Source organism: Dreissena polymorpha, chromosome 10, assembly GCF_020536995.1.
Source record: "Dreissena polymorpha isolate Duluth1 chromosome 10, UMN_Dpol_1.0, whole genome shotgun sequence".
NCBI classification, from domain to species: Eukaryota; Metazoa; Mollusca; class Bivalvia; order Myida; family Dreissenidae; genus Dreissena; species Dreissena polymorpha.
Genome location: NC_068364.1, coordinates 34,510,638 through 34,534,757, shown reverse-complemented (window position 1 = coordinate 34,534,757; position 24,120 = coordinate 34,510,638). Strand labels below are relative to the sequence as shown.

The 24,120-nt window shown below is 36.5% G+C and overlaps 1 protein-coding gene across 1 annotated transcript in view; it reads left to right on the top strand.

The window, feature by feature from the left end:
- LOC127847187 (uncharacterized) overlaps positions 1 to 24,120 on the top strand; it is a 150,298-nt gene that overhangs the window by 120,106 nt on the left and 6,072 nt on the right. Inside the window, exons 27-39 of the mRNA XM_052378910.1 lie at positions 282 to 464; positions 1,206 to 1,440; positions 2,432 to 2,574; positions 4,276 to 4,389; positions 5,099 to 5,144; positions 7,159 to 7,344; positions 8,858 to 9,048; positions 10,585 to 10,722; positions 12,426 to 12,539; positions 13,093 to 13,258; positions 16,820 to 16,986; positions 17,649 to 17,726; positions 18,383 to 18,535. Coding sequence (XP_052234870.1) covers positions 282 to 464; positions 1,206 to 1,440; positions 2,432 to 2,574; positions 4,276 to 4,389; positions 5,099 to 5,144; positions 7,159 to 7,344; positions 8,858 to 9,048; positions 10,585 to 10,722; positions 12,426 to 12,539; positions 13,093 to 13,258; positions 16,820 to 16,986; positions 17,649 to 17,726; positions 18,383 to 18,535 — 1,914 coding nt within the window. The remainder of the gene's footprint in view (positions 1 to 281; positions 465 to 1,205; positions 1,441 to 2,431; positions 2,575 to 4,275; positions 4,390 to 5,098; positions 5,145 to 7,158; positions 7,345 to 8,857; positions 9,049 to 10,584; positions 10,723 to 12,425; positions 12,540 to 13,092; positions 13,259 to 16,819; positions 16,987 to 17,648; positions 17,727 to 18,382; positions 18,536 to 24,120) is intronic.

Here is a 24,120-nt window from a genome sequence, read left to right as displayed (position 1 = left end):
GTTACAACTGCCTCAAACATTTTGTTAAGCATGACTTTTGTGCTGAAAAAAAATCTTAATTACAATTAGTTTACACATGTCGCCGTTGCATAGTGGATATGGGATTCACCTTGCAACTGAGGGATCAAGGTTTCGATCCCCACTGTGGGGTTCTTTAGCTCTCCACAAAAGACACAAGAACTGGTTGTAACCAGGACAAAAACTCGAGAGTGTTTCAATAAACCTTCAGCTTTTGATGTAATCGAAGTAAAATAAGTAGGTTTAAACTAAATTGTTTACAGAATGCGGCGAACCGTCCGACGTGGTGATCGTTCTTGACTCCTCCAACACAGTGGGCCAGTACAACTTCGGTCGCCTCAAGGAGTACGCGCAGCACCTTGTACGACAGATGAACAAGGACTACTGCGATATCAATATCGGCTTCATGAAATACAGTTCGAACGCAATGGTGCAGGTCCCTCTAGGTATAGAATGTGATTGTTCGTGTATGTATCCACATTGACATAGATAACATTGGATCAGTTATAAAGATCTTACCAACGAAATTTTAAGCTCAAATGTTGAAAGCCATTTCCTTGGCCAATACTCAAAGTTGAGACTGATTGGGGCAGCTAATACATATCTTACTAATAGAATTTTAAGCTCAAATTGTCAACAAAAATTCTATGGTCAATACTTAAAGTTGAGACTGATTCGGAAATCGAGAAATTTCGTCGTCATTGGTATTTAGAAAGTTTGCACTGTGTACACTATTTTTTATAGTAAGTTAATAATTATGTTTGCTATGTATGGAACTATTTGGACACACAATCAGTATGCACACTTGTTTTAAAACCCATATGATGAGTAATAAAATTGAATATTCGATTTCAATGAATTTGAAACCATTACACGAGCCTCGTTCTATGAAAACTGGGCTTAATACATGTGCGTTAAGTGTCATCCCAGAGTAGCTTGTGCAATATGCACCGGCTAATCAGGGATGTCACTTGCCGCCTTAACTGGATTTTTTTTCCTTCTACGAGACTTCCATTTGAAGGAAAATTACGTAAAAGTGGAAAGTAACCACACGGATTAGCCCTATTAGCATATTGCACAGGCTAATCTGGGTCGACACTTTACAAGCATGCATTAAGCCCAGCTTTACATGGCCATAACATTTAATTGCCACAAATCTGACATGATTTTGACATTATATACCACAGGTCAGTATGCGGACACCGACACAAACATCCAAGCTCTCGATCAGATATCCTACAGCCGTGGTAGGGCCAATATGGCGGCCGCTTTTAGGGCCATCAGAACGGAAATGTTCAACGGCAGACGCGGTGACCGAGCAACCGCGAAAAACATTGCATTCGTCTTGACCGACGGCACTAACGATGTTCATCGGGAAATGACGGAACCAGAAGCAGAACTGACGATCTCCAGTGGAATAAGGTGTTTCTAGTGTATACTTGTATACCTTTCACAACTCAGATGGCATCGAAACGTGTTTATAGCCCTTTAGAAAATCAAATTAAATCGAAGACCTTTCTTACTGAATTCAAGTATAAAGGATTCATTTCCAACCCTTATACATACCCATGATCAGCAAACAGCATAAAGCCTGAACGCGACGTCGAGCTACTCGCAGGCTGTTGTGTTTTTATTATTGGTGCATATAAGCATTTTCCCTTTTCCTCTTAGATGAAAAGGGTTCCTGTTGTATAATTTGTGTAATTGGATTTAGGTATGATATTGGTCGGTCGGGTGGGTGTCCGGTGTCATGGAACTGGACTTTTCCGTTCATTAATTTGAAAACAAAATGAGAAACATATATTTATCTTGGGATAGCATGTGATTTTGATTTGGTCAATTTTAGTTATATGTTTTTGAAAATAAAAATGGTTACTGTTTTATTTCTGAGTGGAGCTATCCTAACGAAAGTAAATGGAATTATTGAGAGTTTGATTAAAGGATTGCATATTGTGTGGCTGGGGCAAACGTCAAGGTCACCGTTGCCAGAAATGGGCAACAACTTTATAACTATAAACAGTACTGAATTAAGGATTGGAAACAAAACTTAATGCATGTATTTAAAGTGTCGTACCATAATCAGGGAATTTATTTTTCGCTTGTATGGTATTTTTTGTTGAAAGAAAGTCTCATCAACAGCGTTTGAATTGGGGATTGGGAACACAACTTAATGCATGTGTATACCATGTCTACCATAGTAGACTGAAAAGGCTAATCAGGGAAATCTTTTTCGCTTTTACGGTATTTTATAAGCATAAAGCATGTCTTATCTAAGCGGAAAATAAAGATTAGGCAAAAAGTGTCGTCCCTGATTAGCCAGTGAAAGATGCGCATGCTTATCATGAACAACCCTTTTCGCACATGCATTAAACCCCATTTTCACAGGGTGATGTTAAAATACACTCTTTTCCAGAATTATCCCGATTGGTATCAATCTTCGTGAGCGATACGAGCTGGATAACATTGCCGAGAAGCAGGGAATCAACGTTATCGAAATCAGAGACGAGATTGGTCTACTGCAAAGCACGGATGTTATTCTCGATACGCTGCGCAAAGGTAGGTTTTTATAAAGGACATGACCCTTGCTCTGTGAAAAGGGGGTTTAATGCATATGCGTAAAGTTTCGTCCCAGATTAGCCTGTGTACTTTCCGCCTAAACTGGATTTTTGCTTAAACGAGACTACCGGGTACCTTTTAACGAACAATACAATAAAAACGGAAAGTGAGGTCCCTGATAAGCCTGTGCGGACTGCACAGGCTTATCTGGGACGACACTTAACGCACATGCATTAAGCCTCTTTTCAAAGAGCACGGCTCATATTTTTTTGTTTCGGTTTATTATCAATTTTAGCTCATGAGGGATTAGAAAAATGATCAGTTTTGAATCACTGACAATTCCCCATACTCTACTGAAAAGCGTGGAATGAAATAAATGACTATACAGAGGAAAACCTGTGATTGTTAGTAATAAATTATTTAACAAAATTATATTTATTTATTTTTTAAATCTGAAGATCTGTTATGTGAATGTATTCATTTATTCTTTTTTAGCCCAAGTTTGTCAATAGCTATGTATCAAAATCTGAAGATCTGTTATGCGAATGTATTCATTTATTCTTTTTTAGCCCAAGTTTGTCAATAGCTATGTATCAAAATCTGAAGATATGTTATGTGAATGTATTCATTTATTCTCTTTTAGCCCAAGTTTGTCAATAGCTATGTATCAAAATCTGAAGATCTGTTATGTGAATGTATTCATTTATTCTTTTTTAGCCCAAGTTTGTCAATAGCTATGTATCAAAATCTGAAGATCTGTTATGTGAATGTTTTCATTTATTCTTTTTTAGCCCAAGTTTGTCAATAGCTATGTATCAAAATCTGAAGATCTGTTATGTGAATGTATTCATTTATTCTTTTTTAGCCCAAATTTGTCAATAGCTATGTATCAAAATCTGAAGATCTGTTATGTGAATGTATTCATTTATTCTTTTTTAGCCCAAGTTTGTCAATAGCTATGTATCAAAATCTGAAGATCTGTTATGTGAATGTATTCATTTATTCTTTTTTAGCCCAAGTTTGTCAATAGCTATGTATCAAAATCTGAAGATCTGTTATGTGAATGTATTCATTTATTCTTTTTTAGCCCAAGTTTGTCAATAGCTATGTATCAAAATCTGAAGATCTGTTATGTGAATGTATTCATTTATTCTTTTTTAGCCCAAGTTTGTCAATAGCTATCTATCAAAATAAAAAAGGGTTGTGTAACGACTGCTTAGCTAAGAGAATGTGACAATAATGTTCAGTGGAGTCTATCACTACAGTAGACAAAAATAAGGGAAAAAAAGATGAGGATTCATTTAGTGCAGTAGAATGAAACACGCACCCTGAGGTCAGAGACTTCGTTTCGTGTGGTTGAGGGTGGTTTAAGAATTAAAGTTTGTTCTTTATTCTGTAGGAAGATAAGATCGTGTCATATTTGACCGAATGATAATAAATTAGCCTTGCTCTGGAAAAACAGGGTTAAATGCATGTGCGTAAAGTGTCGTTCCGGTCCGCAAAGGCTAATCAGGGACGACTCATTTTGCCTTCATGCTGGATTTTCATTTCGAAGATATTACCTTTAAAGGAAACAAAATCCAAAAAGCGGAAAGTGTTGTCCCTGATAAGCTTGTGCGAACTGCATAGGCTTTTCTTAGACGACATTTTTTCCCATGCATTTAACCCTGTTTTTCCATGCTCAATACAACTGTGTTTTAGGAAAGGATTTCTGCTCCGAGAATCCATGTAGGAACGGTGGAAGCTGTAAAAACGAGGCGTTTGGATACACATGTGAATGTGCCGTTGGCTTTACTGGGGATTCCTGCACACAGAGTAAGTAAATTACTTAGCTTAACCTATTTATGCCTAGTGGACTCTCCCATCCTTCTAAATTGGATCAATGTATTTCCAAAACTAGAAATGTCTAGTATACTTCTATATTTAGAATATTTCTTACAGAAATTCTTTTAAGCAAACAGCGTAGACCCAGATGAGACGCCGCATGATGCCAATTTCTTTTTTTTATAGACGCTAGGCATAAATGGGTTAATAGTCCACAAACTCATTGAACAAATGTGCTTGTCTGCAAGTATAAGTCACTTGTTCTTTAATAAAGAAAAAATGTGTTATTTTTAATATTATGTTTCCATTTTGTGTAAGACTATTATGAAAATACATTCGCTGATTGAAATTAACCAAATATATTTCTTATACATGTTTAAGAAGGTTTATTTCTTGATGTGTATCCTATTTTAAGAGATTTAAGAGATATTTCTTAAATGATTAAAACAATCAATATTCAGCGTTTATTAATTAGTATACGTATATGCATTGTCAGAAGACCTTAAAAGAAATGGAAAAATACTTAAAAGTAAAAAATGCACACCATAAATTAGTTAAAAACAATGTATGTTGTATGTTTTGTATTTTCGTCATAAAGATAATTGGTTTGTTGATTGCCAACACTAATAAGTAAGTAAGTTGATTTTCTGTGGATTTTCGGTGAATTTTCTTTTGATTTAATGTGGATGTTCTATTGCAGGTTGTTCTGCCAAGGGTGACGTTGTGTTTGTGGTTGACACCTCAAGGTTCGTAAATTGTAAAGAACCTTTGAGCTGTGCTCTGGAAAAATTTGATGAATGCTTGTGCTTAAAGTGTCGTCACAGATTAACCTGTGCAGTCTGCACAGGCTTATCAGGGACGAAAAGTTCTGATTGAACTGTATTGTCGCTGAGGAAATACTTCCTTTAAACGAACAATACCAATAAAGCAGAAATCATCCCCACTGATTAGCATGTGTGGACTGCACATAATAATCTGGGACGATACTTTACGCACATGCATTAAGCCCCCTTTTCCTAGAGCCAGGCTCAATTAAAGCAAATACCTACAGTGTATCGCACTATCTTAACCATGCATACTTTCCAGGGCTTTTTTAAACTTGGAATAAACATATAGACCTAATCAGTCAGTATGGCAAAACGATTTGTAGATCAACTTGATTGCATCTAAAGCCTAAGGCATCATTTAAATACTACAGTGCATTTCCTGGGTAGAACCATTAATAAGTGTCTTTAGGTAAACCTTGAGACCGCTTCGAGTTTGGGGATCAAGTTGGGGTTCGCATGACCGACAGATGGCAACATATTAATTACACCACAACCTGTCAAAAAGTCTTAAAGCAGTTGTTATAATAAGTAATGTATACGTTTTCTATTTTTTACGTCCTAGCTTATTCAAATTGCATATTAAATGTGTATAATGTTTATTAATAATTATCCTAACAGAATTCTGATTGTTATATACTGCAAAGACGAAAATGATCATTGTTTAGCGAGCCAATCAACAATTAAAAAAGAAATATCCATTGTGAGCCCATCCTAGTAGCATTAAATCATCTTTATTTGTGGGACATTAATTTTTGTAGATTTTTTGTCTTTAACCATCCTTGAATTTAAAACAAACACAGTGGAAAATGACCAACACAAATTCCTCTTTTTTCGAAAATAAAAATTCCAGATGCATTTACCCCCACCCCATATCAATCTTTTAATTACAAATTAAATAAATAATAAATAAAATAAAATAATTTCATACCTACGAATATACGTGATCTTATTTCAAATGCAAAATTCAAATGCAAAAACACATGTTTAGTATTTTGATTCTAGGCTGTTCTAGGCTGTTCTAGGCTGTTCTAGGCTGTTCTAGGCTGTTCTAGGCTGTTCCGCCTACTATTCAGACTTTTCATCATTACAGGGATAAATGTGATGAAACCATCACTACAAGTCATCAATTATTGGCTGATTAACAACAAAATCCTGAAAAAATATCAGCTTATTTAGTTTAAACCTTTCTGTGTTAGCTCAATTGCATTAAAAGCGTTAGGCTTAATGAAACGCGTTTCAGTCCGGTAGTTGGTGAGATCTAAAGATCGTCCCTACAGTGGGGGTCTAAACTGTGACCTCCTGGTCGCAAGGCGGGCACCATATTAACCACACCATGGCCACCTTAAAATATTTAAAGCAGACACCCACAGTCGCTTTTAACGCCATTGATTTGACTGATTGAAGGATTACACACATTAATCAAGTATTATTATATCACATTTATCAATAAATGTGTAGGATCGATCAGTCTTTATATTTTGTTAAATCAGTTCCACAAAAAAATGAGTAGATTGAATCTATTCCATCTAAAGCAAAATACTTTTTTTTAAACTTTTATCCAGATACATTCTTGGCTGTCCGCTATAATCGCAGTGGTTTCTACACGCGCATTTCACCTTAAAAGCCCGGTTTCGTACCCCGAACCCAGAAGCATGTTCTTATAGTTGGTGGTCACCATGCCAGTCCGGTACGGTTTCCTCTGGGTACTCCGGCTTCCCACCCACAACACAAGACCACACCAAAATCGATCAATTTTCAGTAACATTTAATAAGCTGGAAATTGCAGATATAATTCAAAATTCCACGCCACTTTTGTGAATTGTATTAGTTAATAATGCAAGGCACTTGGATACTCCCTGGGCCCACAGATAATGCAGTCCTTGCAGGGGCAGAAGGGCAGCATGATAATGAAATAAACATGTATACATTGTAGATATGTGACGAGGAAGGAGCTGAAGAGTATTCGCAAGTTCATGCGTTCAATTGTGAACCGACTCAAGTTCCACAAGGACGAGTTCAGCATGGGTATGGTGCAGTTCACCAACAACGCCCACGTGACCTTGACATTGGACGAGGGTCACTCGAAGAAGGCCGTCCGCTCTGCGATTGCTGGATTAAGGTATGTACAATTCCGGGCTCGTTTTCTTGAAAGCTCCGATGGAAATGTAAGCTGTGTAAAGGGAGAATGGCTGGTATGCATACATGTATGTGCATGCAGCAAAAAAACAGAAGAGCCTGCGGGAAACTCGCAGTCTGTTCAGGTATAATGCTGTTTACTGCTCATAAGTATCTAAGGGTTGGATATGAAGCCTTTAAAACTTGAATCCAGAAAAAAGGTCTTGAATTAAATTTAACTTTCGAAGGGACCACACATGCGTCAAAATACGTATCTAAGTGGTAAAGGGTTAAATACGTGTCTAAGTGGTAAAGGGTTAAATACGTATTAAGTGGTAAAGGGTTTAATACGTATCTAAGTGGTGAAGGGAAAAATACGTTTCTAAGTGGTAAAGGGTAAATACGTATCTAAGTGCTAAAGGGTTAAATACGTATCTAAGTGGTAAAAGGTTAAATACGTATCTAAGTGGTAAAGGGTAAATACGTATCTAAGTGGTTAAGGGTTAAATACGTATCTTCGTTGCAAAGGGTTAAATATGTATCTAAGTTGTAGAGGGTTAAATACGTATCAAAGTGATAAAGGGTTAAATATGTATCTAAGTGGTAAAGGGTTAAATATATATATAAGTTTTAATGGGTTATATACGTATCTAAGTGGTAAAGGGTTAAATACGTATCTAAGTGGTAAAAGGTTAAATACGTATCTAAGTGGTAAAGGGTAAATACGTATCTAAGTGGTAAAGGGTTAAATACAAATCTAAGTTGCAACAGGTTAAATATGTATCGAAGTTGTAGAGGGTTAAATACCTATCTAAGTGGTAAATGGTTAAATACCTATCTAAGTGGTAAAGGGTTTAATACCTATCTAAGTGGTAAAGAGTTAAATACCTATCTAAGTGGTAAAGGGTTAAATACCTATCTAAGCGGTAAATGGTTAAATACTTATCTAAGTGGTAAAGGGTTGAATACGTATTTAAGTGGTAAAGAGTTAAATACCTATCAAACCTATTTAAGTGGTAAAGGGTGATGCGTCCAGCGTAGCTCCACACCATCCTGCATGTACACTTCCTGGTTTCAACCGCATACACGATGAGATCATGTTCCGGTGAATATGTCTCACTTTGTGAAAAACGCCTCATTTGTTAGATATCTGAATAGAATATGGGACTTGCTCTTGGAAAATGGGGCTTAATGCATGTGCAGAAAGTGTCGTATCTGATTAGCCTGTGCAGACTGCACATGCTAATCTGGAACGGCATTTTACGCTCATGCACGAAGCCCAGTTTTCTGAGAACGAGGCTAAATAAGACTACTGAATAGTTTTTACAAATCCAAATCTTTATCTCGCCCACCTTAGTACCTGAAGGGGGCGTGGAGCACGCCCGAGCCCTCTCAAAGGCCGCGTTCCAACTCTTAATGCGCTAAATGTAATAAAAATCAAAAGACACTGTTCTCTGCTTACAGAAGGAAACTCAATTATTTTCAGAAATATTCAATTATCTAATGTAAAAACGCAGAGTACACGGAGGGGACCCTGAGCCCGCCCAAGCCCTCGCCAAGGCCGCATTCCGCATCTTCAAGGGCCGCGGGGAGAGCAGAGAGAAGCCTGACTACATGGTCCTGGTCACCAAGAGCATGAGGGATGAAGAAAAGATCTTGACGGAGGCCAACAAGCTGAAGATCGACGGCACCAGAATCCTCGGCGTCGGTACGATGCGCCTGTTGTTAACCATTTTAATGTTTTCGTTAGAAAGTATACATAATAAACAGTTTGGTCTGGTTGCTTAAATTTTAATTGCCAGTTAATTTTTTGATCAAGTTATTTATGTGATTTAATTGTTTACCCTTACATATGTGTTAATTGTAAAAAAAAAGTATGCTTAAATAAGTTTCATTATTGATAATACTGTTGTTTAAAATTATTTTTATTTCTGGTTGAAGTTGACAGAATCTTACCTTAACTGTCAATTACAGTTTTGAGCTAACGGCTCTTGTTATCAACTGCAAATATGTATAAACGATCACATTTTGTTATTAACCCATTTATGCCTAAAAATGCCTTGGCAAACAGCGTAAACCCATATGAGACGCCGCATGATGCGGCGTCTCATCAGGGTCTGCGCTATTTGTTCAAAGGAATTTCTGTAAGAAATATTCTAAATATAGAAATGAATATACTAGACATCCCTAAGTTTGGAAATAAAGTGATCCAATTTAGAAGGATTGGAGAGTCCACTCGGCATAAATGGGTTAAGCATACTTGAGTCAGTACATCAGATAATCTTTCATATAAAAAAAATCTTACAATATTTTCTTGACCGCCTATTTGCTGCTGGAAAATTATTTGTACGATTAAATAGTTGTTTTGATTAAGTGAACATTATGACTTGATTCATCAGATTTTTTGTTATGCCATTAGCATTGAAAGGCAGTTAAAAGTTTACGTAATGGACCGCTGGTTTGTAGCTGACCATTGTATGCCAAAACAAACAGCTACTGTTTACAATAAATTGTTTTGAAATCATGAAGAAATAGTGAATAGTAACTATACGAGTCATTTAAACTATTACGTTATACATGTACGATTTATTTATGATTAATTTAATATTTTATTTTGGTCATCTGAATGATTGAGATTACTTTGAACTTCATGAACAAATGGTAAGCATTTATGATTTGTTAAAAATGTATTGAATTTTATATTTCGGTCAGTTAACCCTTTTCCACTCAGAACCAAATTGAAAATGACTACCGGTATATGGAACCAGCATAAAACAAGAACAGCCAGCGAGTAACTCGCCGTCTGTTCAGGTTTCATGCTGCTTGCTGTTCATCAGTACCTTAGGGGTTTGAAATGAAGCCTTTAATAGTTGAATCCATTAAAAAAAGGTTTTAATTTAATTTGATGATCTGAGGAATTACAAAGTCGTCGAAGTGCATATCTAAGCGGGAAATGGTTGAGGATTTAGAAAATTTCAAAACATAACATGCCCCAACCCTTAGGCAGGGATCTTATCGGCACATTTCACGAACAAATTATGACCAAGTAATTAAACACTGTTTTATCGTACACGTTGTTAAGGATTTATTTAACTTTATATTTCTGTCAATTTAGCATTTAGACCATTTCAACACATAACTTGCAACACATCCCTATGGCATAGTAATGATTTATTTAATTTCACATTTCGGTCGTTTAAGCGTTAAGAGCATATTTAAACACAAAACATTCCTCAACCCTCAGGCATGGGTCTTACTGCTGACGAACAAGAGTACATGAAGTCTGTTGTATCCATGCCCTTCCGTGACACCGCAATGTTTACCAACGAGACCACGGATCTGGAGCTAATTGCCGACAAGATCGTGCAGTTCATGTGCGAGGGTAAGTGGATAAATGTCGTGTGAGGGTAGGTGGATAAATGTTCAGTTCATGTGTGAGGGTAGGTGGATAAATGTTCAGTTCATGTGTGAGGGCAGGTGGATAAATGTGCAGTTCATGTGTGAGGGTAGGTGGATAAATGTACAGTTCATGTGTGAGGGTAGGTGGATAAATGTCGTGTGAGGGTAGGTGGATAATGTGCAGTTCATGTGTGAGGGTAAGTAGATGAATGTGCAGTTCATGTGTGAGGGTAAGTAGATCAATGTGCAGTTCATGTGTGAGGGTAGGTGGATAAATGTGCAGTTCATGTGTGAGGGTAGGTGGATAAATGTGCAGTTCATGTGTGAGGGTAGATGGATAAATGTGCAGTTCATGTGCGAGGGTAAGTAGATGAATGTGCAGTTCATGTGTGAGGGTAGGTGGATAAATGTACAGTTCATGTGTGAGAGTAGGTGGATAAATGTGCAGTTCATGTGTGAGGGTAGGTGGATAAATGTGCAGTTTATGTGTGAGGGTAGGTGGATAAATGTGCAGTTCATGTGTGAGAGTAGGTGGATAAATATGAAGTTAATGTGCGTGGGTACGTTGATAAATGTGCAGTTCATGTGTGAGGGTAGGTGGATGAATGTGCAGTTCATGTGTGAGGGTAGGTGGATAAATGTGCAGTTCAAGTTTGAGGGTAAGTGGATAAATGTGCAGTTGATGTATGAGGGTAAGTGGATAAATGTGCAACTTATGTGTTAGGGTAGGTGGATAAATGTTCAGTTCATGTGTGAGGGAAGGTGGATAAATGCCCAACGCTTAAACTAGCTTTCATTATGCCTTTTTTATTAGATATATGTCTCTTTCTATTTATTTTCGGAAATACTATCAACTAATTAGTAATTTAGAACATATTTTCATTTGTGTTTATATAAGACCTTTATTCTGGTACATTGGGGTTTAAGGTTTGTGCTTAAAGTTTCGTTACAGTCTGCAAAGGCTAATCAGGGACAACACTTTCCGCCTGAAATGGATTTTCCGGTTTTTCTGGGAGAACTGCGCTAAATGCATGTCAATCATTTGTTATTGCAGATTAGCCAGTGCAGTTTGCACAGCCTAACATGGACCATACTTTCTTATTTTATGGAATTATTCGTTTTTAGAATGTCTCTTCTAGACGGCTAATATACAACAACACTATACGCTCATGCATTAAGCCCCCTTTTCACAGAGAGCTGCTCATATCATTTTCAGCAGACACGGACAAGACCTTTTTGACATTTGTTTTAGATTTAAAATGATAAATATGGGCTACATGTGAAGTTGGGTGTCCTTTTCTGTGCTACATCTAGCTTTCTAGAGATACCTGTACAAAATTGTTCGCCCGTTAAAGGAAATCGGAAACTAAATTCTTTTAGCAAAATATTTTCTGGGGCTATTGTTGTATGCATGAATTTAAGAAGGATGATTTCGGGAAGAATCCGGTCGGAAAAAAGGGGCAAAATATGCAATGAGGTGGAGTGGCGGGGGGGGGGGGGGCAAATTACAGGTGGACATTAGAGTACGGTTGGAATATCTAATTTTTGGCGAAAAGTCGAATAAAGGGCAAAACATAAATAACAGATGGCATTTAAAAAAAACGGTCATAAACCTTGTTTAAACAATATGATTATGACGAATATTCTCTGTTTATGTATGTAATAAGATTGTTCCATTCTTCCTAGACGAGAACCTGTGCGCGGAGAACCCGTGCCGAAATGGCGGCAAGTGCCTCAGAGTGGGTGGAGACTTTTACTGCGAATGTGGCGTCGGATACGCTGGAAGATACTGTGAGAACAGTAAGTGATCAATTTTGTTTGATGCTTTATAGTGATGAAATATTAAACAATGTTAAGAAAATAATGTGATCTATTCTCCAAATAGTCTACTATGAATGTGGAGTTGGATACGCAGGTAGATACTGCGAAAACAGTTACTGATTGTTTAATGCTAAGTGATGAACTATTGACATTCGCACAATGTAATTGATGATGATCTAAGAAAATCACAGCATTTGTTCCGTTCCCAGAATTCAATGTTTGTTGTCTAAACATATTATTGCAATGAAAATCTGAAAATAGCTCACTTCATTCACAGAATTTATTCATTGCACATTTTATAATCACTTAAAATCTGAAAAACAACATATGCTATAATTTTGCTCTCCGCATTTCCTTATTTATTTCATTTGTTGTACAAAAGAACACTTCAACAAATAAATTCATTATTGATTGAAATTGGTTGGCAAAATGCAGTAAATGTATTTGTTTCACAGGTACGCATAAAAGTACGCATACAAATACATATATTTACATTTATAATCATGCGTCTTATAAATCATTTTCCCCCCAGAATGCAACGCACGTGCCGATATTGTGTTCCTGCTGGACTCTAGTGGAAGTGTCGGCCACGTGGATTTCCGGAATGTCAAGCAGTTTGTTACCAGAATGGTGAGCGACCTCCAGATTGGTCGAGACGCCTCCAGGATTGGTCTCGCCACCTACAGCAGCAAGAGCAGGTAATAATGTTTGTGCGCTATTGTTTTGGTGGTGATATGGGGTAGTTTTTTTTTATAAAATCGTAGTTTTTAGGTTAAAAAAGAAAGCATATATATAAATGCATGCTAGAAAATGATCCGTTTTTTTTTACCTGGCAATAATTTACTTAGATATTCCTGGGAGGAGAACAATAATTTTCATGTGCGAAATGACAAATGTAAAAAAAATGAAGAGCCCACACCCCTGGTAGTTTATGTGCGTGTTATGCTTGAGTGCGTCTTATATGTGGATTGAATTTAAAAAATGTTGGAAACTATGGAATGCATCTTCTACTCTGGCGCAACGTATACCCTGGGAAATATGGTACCTAAGATCGCTAAATGACATGTGGTTGTTTTTATTATTTCAGTACCAAGGTCCGTTTTTTAAAGTGCATTATGTAAAATATGTCTAAAATTAACACTGGGTAACTCAATGGCATTTGTATTGGTGTTACAAGCCCGTGTTTATAAGCAAATTTCCAATACATTTATTGTATAACTAAATGACAGGAGGTTGCTGTATACTGATCAACTTTTTAACAGATATTAACAACATAGACATATCAACTTAAGATACATGTTCTGAGTAGCTACTAAACCAATTTGTTTCCGCTGGTCAAGTGATTGTCACAAAAATTTTAATAAATCTCTTAGCATATTAGCAAACTTAATTGCAAATAAGTGAAACAATACGGTCTGTTTTCTTCACAAAGTGAACGTACATTTATGAGTGAATTCTATTACACTAATACTGTTTTTCCCCAAATGGAGGTTGAATACCGTGCACGTGGGACGCGCGGATCTTGTGAATGCTCACAGAGTCGGGATCAAACCCGGAACCACCAGATAGCTTTGCATACACCATAATTATACACTAGCAATTGAGACATATAATGTTGTTTTTTCCAGTGCAAAATTTTATTTTTTCTGTAGAATATTACACACATACGTAAAAAATTAAATACTTACATACAAATCTTTTCATAAAGTATTAAGTGTTTAATAAACAAAGTATTTCATGTTCAGCAACTTGATGGGTACATACAAATATTTGTCGTACATTCATCATACGTTCATATACAAAATTAATTGTGTTTTACTTCAAGTATTTTACAACAACAACACAATACGAGCCTGTACCATACACACTAAATTAATGTGGAATATAAGTGTGAATATCATTTATCATAAAAATATTTCACATAAGAAAATTAAGTAGTAAGTGCTGAATTGCATTTTATAAGAAAATTGATTATGCAGAGTATACAAAAAGTTTAATGATAAAAAATATGTATATTATGTGTTAATATTTGTACTGTTGGTATATGGGATGTCAGTAAATATCTTAACAAGAGACCAGATTCTTAATTCCTCATCTGATTTAATTTTTTGTGTGCAAACTTTAACCTCTTCCTTCACATGCCTTTCACATGACTTGTATGCAGACTATTCTATATCAATTATATCGTGCTCTTTTCTAAACTTGATTGTACACTAGAAAAACATAAGAAATCATTTTGTTTCACAGCATATGCATTTGTGGAAACTTTGGAATGCTTCATTTTTACTTCTGCACTTTTATGCAGTTCACAATACGAACTTGTTGCCTTAAAGAGCCGTGGGGGGTTTACATTACAAATCAGTCATAATGACGCACGTGGAGTTTTGGGGCGGAAGTGTAATGTATGGGCATCCATGTCCAGTTGACAACTGTTACGTTTTAATGCCCCCCCCCCTTTAGAAGAAGAGGGGGTATACTGGTTTGCTGGATGAGGGTCGGTCAGTCGGTGTGTCTGTCGGTAGACCAGTTCGTTTGCGATCAATAACTCGTCAACGAATTGACTGATTGACTTGATACTTCTCATGTGCATTGGGCAGTAGATGACCCGTATTGTAATTGAGGTCAGTAGATCAAAGGTCAATGTCACTGTCACAATAAGTGTTAAACTTGTTTATAATCAATAACTCTTCAACAAATTGACAATTTGGCTTGATACTTCACATGTTCATTTGCCTTGGACAGTAAATGACTCCTTGTGAAAATTGGTTCATTAGGTCAGAGGTAGAGGTCACTGTCACAATAAGTGGAAACATTGTTTCCAATCAATAACTTGTCAACGAATTGACCAATTGGCTTGATACTTGCCTTGTGCATTGGCCTTGGACAGTATATGACCCCTATTAACATTGGGGTCACTAGGTCAAAGGTCAAGGTCAATGTAACAATAAGTGTGGAAATCGTCTCCGATCAATAACTCGTCAAAGAATTGACAGATTGACTTGATACTTCACATGTGCATTGGTCTTGGACAGTACATGACCCCTATTGAAATTTGGGCCATTAGTTCAAAGGTCAAGGTTACTGTGACATTAAGTCTTAAATTGGTTTCCGTTCAATACAGCATCAAGGATTGAGTAATTGGTGTCAAGGCCCTGTTGTTGTTGTTTTTTTTTAAGGGGGGGGGGGTGCATCTTTCTCCGACCGCGGAGCTCTTGCTTACATTTTAGTTCTGTCATCGTCTATAAATGCCATATCATGATTGGTATTTCAGATCCCAAGCACCGTAAGAATTATTCCTTTTATATCGCCTGTCATAAGTGTGTCATCATTGGTGTTTGTATTCATTTGAAAGCCTTTAATCCTGAAGCTTTTTTTGACAGTGCAATAACCTGACTGTTTGGATTGTTGACATTAACTCTTATTCGCGATAAAATATGGTAATTAAATAATTTATACATGAGGCTCCTTTTGCATTTATTAACATTGCAGTTTGTTCTAAAAACAATTCAATATTGCTTAATTGGCTAAATTGCTTGCCTCTTTTTTTCAACATTACTAGTTTTTCATTTTGTGTTTTGTTTTTGTTTGTAAAACATGTTTTCTTTTTGCTTCTTGTTTGGTGTTAATCATATTGTCGATTTACAAAGGTCGTTTAGATTGTTTGGTGTGCTTTTTCTTGACAGTTGGTTGCTAAGCAAAAGTTTAGTTGCAACAAGAATCTGTGAGAATCAATATCTTGAGATGGTAACTGTTGTTTTATTCACGCTCTTGTAAATCTATTTTACCATTGAGGTTTACCTAACATGTGTCATGTCTGGTTGACCCTTTGCATATTGTATATATGTATACCCTTTATTTTGATTATTCTATATATCTTGTCTTATCATTAAATGCGTTATTAACTTTAGGTCAATTGATGTTTCCATTTGTTTGGCATTGCTTATTGACCCTTATGTTCTCGTGACGTCACATTATCCTATATTCGATCCTGATTGTTCATCATGCATATTGACTTATATTAAACAATGCTCATTCTTCGGTTATTTTTCCCGTCATTTCTACATGGAACATGTTTACCTTTCTTAAACACAGCACATGCGGCATTATTTTTCCCGTCATTTCTACCTGGAACATTTTACCCTTTATCAGACACCGCACACTCCGCATTATTTTCCCGCCATGTCTACCTGCAACATTTAGACCTTTCTTAACAACAGCTCTTTCTACATTATTTTCCCGTTATTTCTACCAATTTTCAGGCACGGTTTCTTCATGAACAAGTACCAGGACCTGTTCCAACTACAGAACGCCATCGAGGGCATCAGTTACGAGTACGGTAACACGAACACTGCCGAGGGACTCCGAATGATCCGCGAACACTACTTCAACGGGCAAAATGGGGACCGCAAAGAGATTCAGGACTTCTGTTAGTATATAGATATGGGCCTTGCACTGTAAAAAGGGGGTTGAATGAACATGCTTCAAGCAGTCCGCACAGACTAATCAGGGTCGAAAACTTCCGCCTAAATTGGATTTTTGCTAAGAAGAAACTGTCTTTTAACAAAAAATATCATACAAGCGGAAAGTGTCGTCCCCGATGAGCCTGTGCGGACTTGACAGGCTAATCTGGGACGACACTTAACGCACATGCATTTAACCCCCTTTTCACAAGGCACGGCTCATATATTCAGGTTGCAGCTTAGCTATCCAGCCAGTAAAAAATAATTAAACATAAACAGGTGCAATACATAGCAATACATACATAGCATATGATTCATAAAAACACACTGATATAGAAATCACATAATCGGCCTCAAAATTACTATATAAGCCGCGCTCTGTAAAAAGGGGGTTTAATGCATGTGCTTAAAGTGTCGTCCCAGATTAGCCCGTGGAGTCCGCACAGGCTAATCAAGGACGACACTTTCCGCTTTATATTTTATGTTTAAAGAAAGTCTCTTCGTAGCGAGATTCCACTTTATGCTCCAATAGTGTAGATATGGAAGATGAGTTTCACTTCGTTTGTATTTGTCCATGTAATAGTGTTTAAAGACAATAACACTATAACGTACATTTCTCTTTTTTCAGTGGTCGTCCTGACCGACGGTGTGTCCAATGTGAACCCTGACCAGACACTTGTAGAGGCCAAACTGATGAAAGACAAAGGTATGTTGGCCCTCGACTTGTCATTTGTAAGGCCAAAATAGGCCCCTTTATAATACCCCCCCCCCCCGCCCCTACCCCCCCCTCCTTGTCCTATCAGATGTCCAAATTGTAGAGGCCAAACTAATTAAAGACAAAGGTTTGTTGGCCCTCAACTTTTCAAGTGAACTGACGAAATATTATGTCTTCTTTAAAATGACCCCCAGTCCTATACAATGTCCATAATTGTTGAGGAAAAACTAATTAAAAACAAAGGTAGGAAGGCGCTCAACTTGTCAATTTTACAGTCGAAAGGCTGCCTAAAGACACAACCCTCTATTAATCCCCCTCCTTTAACATGTCTAAAATTGACACAGAAATTTACATTTTAAACTTTTGATCTATAAGTTGTTTGTTAAATGTAAGAAAATTTAAAACAAAGAGAGACTGTTATAATACAGTATATTTTGCTTATTACATATTGAATACAACAGACTGTTGTCAGTAATATTATGCTTGTAAAAGGTTATAAATAAGAAAATGGCACTTTCATGAATATCCAATAAACTTGTATAAATCAGGCATTTTCTTTGTAATACATAGGTGTCACTCAAGCTCCCTACAAGAAATACATAATAATTCAATTAACAGTGTTTCATCTGTTGTTCATGTCGTTAAAGGTGTACATATCTACGCCGTCGGCGTCGGTGATTTTGACTCGACGGAGATCAACGGCATAGCCAGCAACCCCGCCTCCAAGAACGCCTTCTTGCTGCGTGACTACACCGCCCTCTCCAACATATCGAGCAACATCGTGCGAGCCACGTGCAGGGGTAAGAGTTATATGTTCTTCTCATTAATTGCAGGGCTCCTCTGGAGCATCGACGCAATTTGACTATTTAATGAGTCTTGGGCCTGGGTTGAACCATCATAGTGGGGCATTATAAACCAAAAAGTAGTTGGTGTCTTTGGAGGTGATCAAAAGAACGCTCCCACAGTGTTGATCGAACCCTTGACCTCCCGGGCCCGTATTCACCAAACAATTCTTAGACTTAAGTCTAAGAATAAAGAAAATTCTTTAAATTAGAATATTCAAGATTTTCTTTAATTTTGAATCAAACTCTGCAGTAAACATCTCTATCTATATTATTCTTCATATAGAACATTTTGTTAATGACATAATCACCAGTGGAGGCCTGTATATATTCAAACACTGAACACATTTTTCTTGGTTCTAAGTCTTTTCTTTATTCTTAAGTCTAAGAATCGGTTGGTGAATACGGCCCCCGATCGCTAGGCCGTACCATATCCACTACACTACCGCAATCTCGCAATCTCGTTCACAAATAAAATGTACTTTAAGGACAATGGATATGAATCTCACTCTGGGAAAATGGGGCCTAATGCATGTGTGTTAAGATTAATCCCAGATTAGCCTGTGCAGTCTGCACAGGCTAATATGGGACGACACTTTACGCACTTGCATTAAGATCTCTTTTTCCTAATGTGTGGAACCTAATATTTATTTCATAAGCTTTCTCTTTTTTTCAAAAACACCTCTAAGCTTGAAAAAAAGAGAGGTATAAAACATAAATCACACATCTTTGACTGCCTATGTTTCCTGATAATAGACTTGTTTTCATGGTGGAAAAGGATTGGAACATATGCCTGACTTAAATGGACCTGTTCACGGTTTGGTAAATTGACAAAATTGAAATAAAAAATATTTCAGATTTGTATGTTTTCGTTGAATAATTTGGTGAGGCTTGTTGTTATCATTAAATTTTGTGACACTATCTGGATTGCTTATATAAAATATAAAATACACCCTTCACTACATGAGCACGCATGGTCGAGTAGTTTAAGTGTTATACTTTTTACTTCAAGAGTCATTGGTTCGAGCCAGGTTGAGGATTAATTTTTTTCATTCTTTAATTGTGTTCTTGTTTTGTTACTTGAGATATTTAGTTCCTATGCTAACATTTATCAATTTCAAGAATTTAATGACAAACTTCACTACATGCAAAAAGCTGTAATACACAGTATAAAATAGATGATTAAATTAAAAGCACAGATGGCCGAGTGGTTTAAGTGCTTGTCTTTACTCAAAGGGTCAGTAGTTCAAGCCCAGGTTTGGGCTTTTAAACTTTTTTTTATTTCTTAATTTTATTCTTACTTTATACTGGAGATTTATAGCTCCAATTTTTACATTTATCAATTTAAAGCATTTAATGACACATTAAAACAAATGTCAAAATCTGTGAACACGTACCTTTAAGACAGAATTTTAGAAACAAATGTCACATTTATATTAGCAAATTTAACACTCTCACATGTACTGCTTAGCGCTTGACAAATTGATAAAATTCATTTGCAGCTTTCCTTGACAGAGTGTCAATACACCCAAGGCTTTCAATGCACTTGGGCTAAAATGAATATAAGTTAAAACTAAAATAATATGCAATATAGAAGTTTACATACAATGTATGATTATTTGTCATTTAGAAATTTGAAAGATTGTTATGCCCCCGGATTGAATGATCGGGTGTATATTGTTTTTGGTCTGTCTGTCATTGTATGTGTCTGTCTGTCTTTCTGTCTGTCTGTCTGTCTGTCATTGTATGCGCGTGTCTGTCCCAAAACTCTAACATATGGTCATAACTTTTGCAATATTTATGATAGCAACTTGATACTTGGCATACATGTGTATCTTATGGAGCTGCACATTTTGAGTGGTGAAAGGTCACGGTCAAGGTCATTCTTCAAAGGCAAATATATGGCTTTGAAGCGGCGCAGTAGGGGGCATTGTGTTTCACAAACACAGCTCTTGTTTTTAATAAAGGTGTACCGTTTATGGCATGTATTATATTGTCAGTTCAAAGGACCCTTGTTCTGGGAAAGCGGGGCTTAATGCACGTGAGTAGTGTCGTCTCATTTTAGCCTGTGACGTCTGCACAGACTAATCAGGGACAATACTTTCCTTTTGTATGGTACGTTTCGTTTAAAGGAAGTCTCTTTTTAGCAAACATCAGGTTTAGGCGGACAGTGTTGTCCCTGATTAGGCTGTGTGGACTGTGCAAGCTTATCTGGTAGGATACTTGGTGCACATTCATTAAGACCAGTTTCCCAGAATGAGGCTCATATACCATGATTTGTCATCAAAAAACATGGATTATATTGTCTCTGTATATAAAAAGCTGTCAAAATACAACATTCCGGAACTGCTTCCAAAACAGTGCATTATTGTACGCACTGAATGCACAGTTAATTTAGTTGAGTGGAATCAAACGATATCTCACAAAGTATAATTTTATTTAACGTTACCAAAATGTTGTTTATGTCCCCAAAGAGAGGCATATAGTTTCCGCATTGTTTATTCCATCAGTCCGTTCTCACCTCTTGGTTTTTAAATGCCCCCCGATGAAAGGCATATAGTTTCCGCACTGTCCGTCCATCAGTCCGTTCCCACTTCTTGGTTTCTAATGCCACAATATGATAGGCATACAGTTACCGCACTGTCCGTCCATCAGTCTGTTCTCATTTCTTGGTTTGTAATGCTCCACTATGATAGGCATATAGTTACCGCACTGTCCGTCCATCTGTCCGTTCTCACTTCTTGGCATGTAATGCCCCGCTATATTAGGCATATAGTTACCACACTGTCTGTTCGTCAGTCTATTCTCATTTCTTGGATTGTAACGCCCCGCTATGATAGACATATAGTTACTGCAATGTCCGTCCGTCAGTCTATTTCAACTTTTTGTTTTGAGCTCTCTAAGTCAACCAGTTTTAATCAGATTGTCCCCCTTTATTTTCTGTTAATGTTTATTATCCTGCGCAAAAGGTGGAGGGATATAGAATTGTTGTTGTCGGTCTGTCGGTCAGTCCGTCCTGCCATCTGTCACACAATTTCGAAATTGGCTTGTGATATAATTTCAACTAATTATAAAAATGATGTCCATGGTATATGTCCAAGCCAAATCTCTCAAGAAAATTTGGAGTTAATGCCCTTGATTTTCTTACAATATGGCTTTTTTTGTACTTAAATCTATCCAGAATACTATCTTGAAAGCTGAAACAGGTATCAACTTGAAACTTTACAGGCAGGTTAATCTCATTGAGTGCATTTCAAGTACTCCAGACCTGTTGCTGCCCTTTTGTTGAGCTTGACTTTTGAAGAAAGGGCAAGCTTTTTTTTTTTACTCGTTCTGTCCTTGGTGTTTAAATTTGTTCTATAAGCTAGTTTTGAAGTAATAGCTTAAAACTTTTAAATAATTATATTTTGTGAAACACATGGTCCTTTTGTAGTTGAAACCACCTAATCATATTAAACCTTAAAAAATTCAAACTTGCAAATATATAAATAATTATTTGAGTATTTATTAAAGTTTTTTTTTATTATTATCATATTATTCCCACAAATGTTTCATATGTATTTTAAGTCAATATTTTGTTTTAGTTTTTGTCATTACAATCAGTTCAAACATGTTTATTTTCTAACATATTTTATTATTTTCAATCATAGTAATCATATCAACTATAGCATATTTCATATAGAACAAATGTGTATTTACCCAGCCCTGGGATTGAACCGCTCTCCTCCAACTTTGTAGTCCGATGCTCTACCCACTGCACCACTCTGGATTGTGGTTTCAGTGGTATTGAAATTGGATTATCTGGATGTATTTTGATTGAATATGCCCTAAATATAGATATCACATGACTTGAAAGTGGTCACCTGTGCTAGCACAATACGGGAGTTTTACAACCTGACATGGGGGGAGGGGTTTGGGGTGGAGGGAAAAGTTGGAATTAGTTAGGGTAAAGTTGAGTAACTTAATTATAATGTATTTAATAAATAAATAAATGCTAAGAGAAATGAAATATTGTATAGTAATATTTTGTTTACGAAACATGCTTTTCTCTCCAAATTTATAAAATTTCCAACAAGTTATAACAGTGTCTTTATTTATATTCTATTTCATACATACTTCATGCTTTAATAAGGGTTTAACATAATTACTTTAAACAAAATCATCAGCTCATTTTATGTTTGCATGTGGTTCCGTCCACTGACCAGAAATTTAAACATACACTTATTAATTCCAAATTTTTCTACAAACAACAAGATAAAATATTGCAGATTTTATAATTATTCACTTATTTAGAATCTTTAATAGTAACAAAAAAACAACAACTCATTTCAAAATAGCCAGAGAATTAAGACATTAACAATTTCCGTTGGGAACTAAATGAATATGGGACATAAGTGAAATCTGATTGGATATTTATCCTGGGTATCAACTTAATGTTGTCGCCTTGATGTAATGAATATGGTGTCCCCCTAGCAACCAGGAGTCACTGGTTCGATCCACACTGAGAGAGCAATCTGTAGATCTCTCCAATAGACACCAAGTACTGGTTCTACTACCAGGAAACGGACTCGAGAGTGTTTCAAACAAGCCTCAGGCATCCTTTGCAAGCGAGCTAAAATAAATATGTTTAAACTAACAAAATGTTCAAATGTCCAAGGTATCTAAACATGTGACCTAAGGCTCTAAAAGAGATCAAGTGACTAATTATCAATTTGGTTCTTGTTATCCAGTAAAGATTGGACAAAAAATGTGACCTCTAGACTGTTAACAAGGTTTTACTATAGTCATATTAGGAAAACTGCCATGCCCACTTGACCCATATTTTTAAACGAACCGAAACCATTTTATGACTCAGCTTAGACATCATTAGAAGTGTTCTGACCAGGATATATATATATTCAACTAAAAATGTGACTTATTGAGTGTAAAGAAGGTTTCATTATAGCCCACTAAGGAAAACTACCCGACCCTCTGGTGGCATTTCTATTTGATAAACCACAACCATTTTCAAACTCGGATGAAACATAATTAGAACAATTGTTCTGACCAAGGCATTTTTCATGTTGATTGGTCTAAAATTGTGACTTCTAGAATTTTAACAAGGTTTACGTTAAGCCATATAAACTGCCCCGACCAATGGCTGCTATGTTTTTCAACTAACCAGAACCATTTTCGAGCTTAGCCGTGATATCATATGAACCATTGTTCTGACCAAGTTTCATGATGATTGGACTATAAATGTAACTTCTTAGTGTGTTGACAAGTTTTGATTTAATTTCAAATAGTTACCTAGATTTTGACCCCTCATGACCCAGTTTCGCACACTGCCACTATATTATTGGGACAAATGTTTTTATCAAGTTTCATGAAGATTGGACTATGAATGAGGCCTTTAGAGTGTTAACAAGGTTATTGTTGAAGACGGACAAACCAAAACGGACAAAAGGGTTTCATAAAAGCTCACTATGAGCACATTTGTGCTCAGGTTAGCTTAAAAGGTATCAACTTGAAAATTGAAACAAAGCTGGACTTTTTTGTGGTAT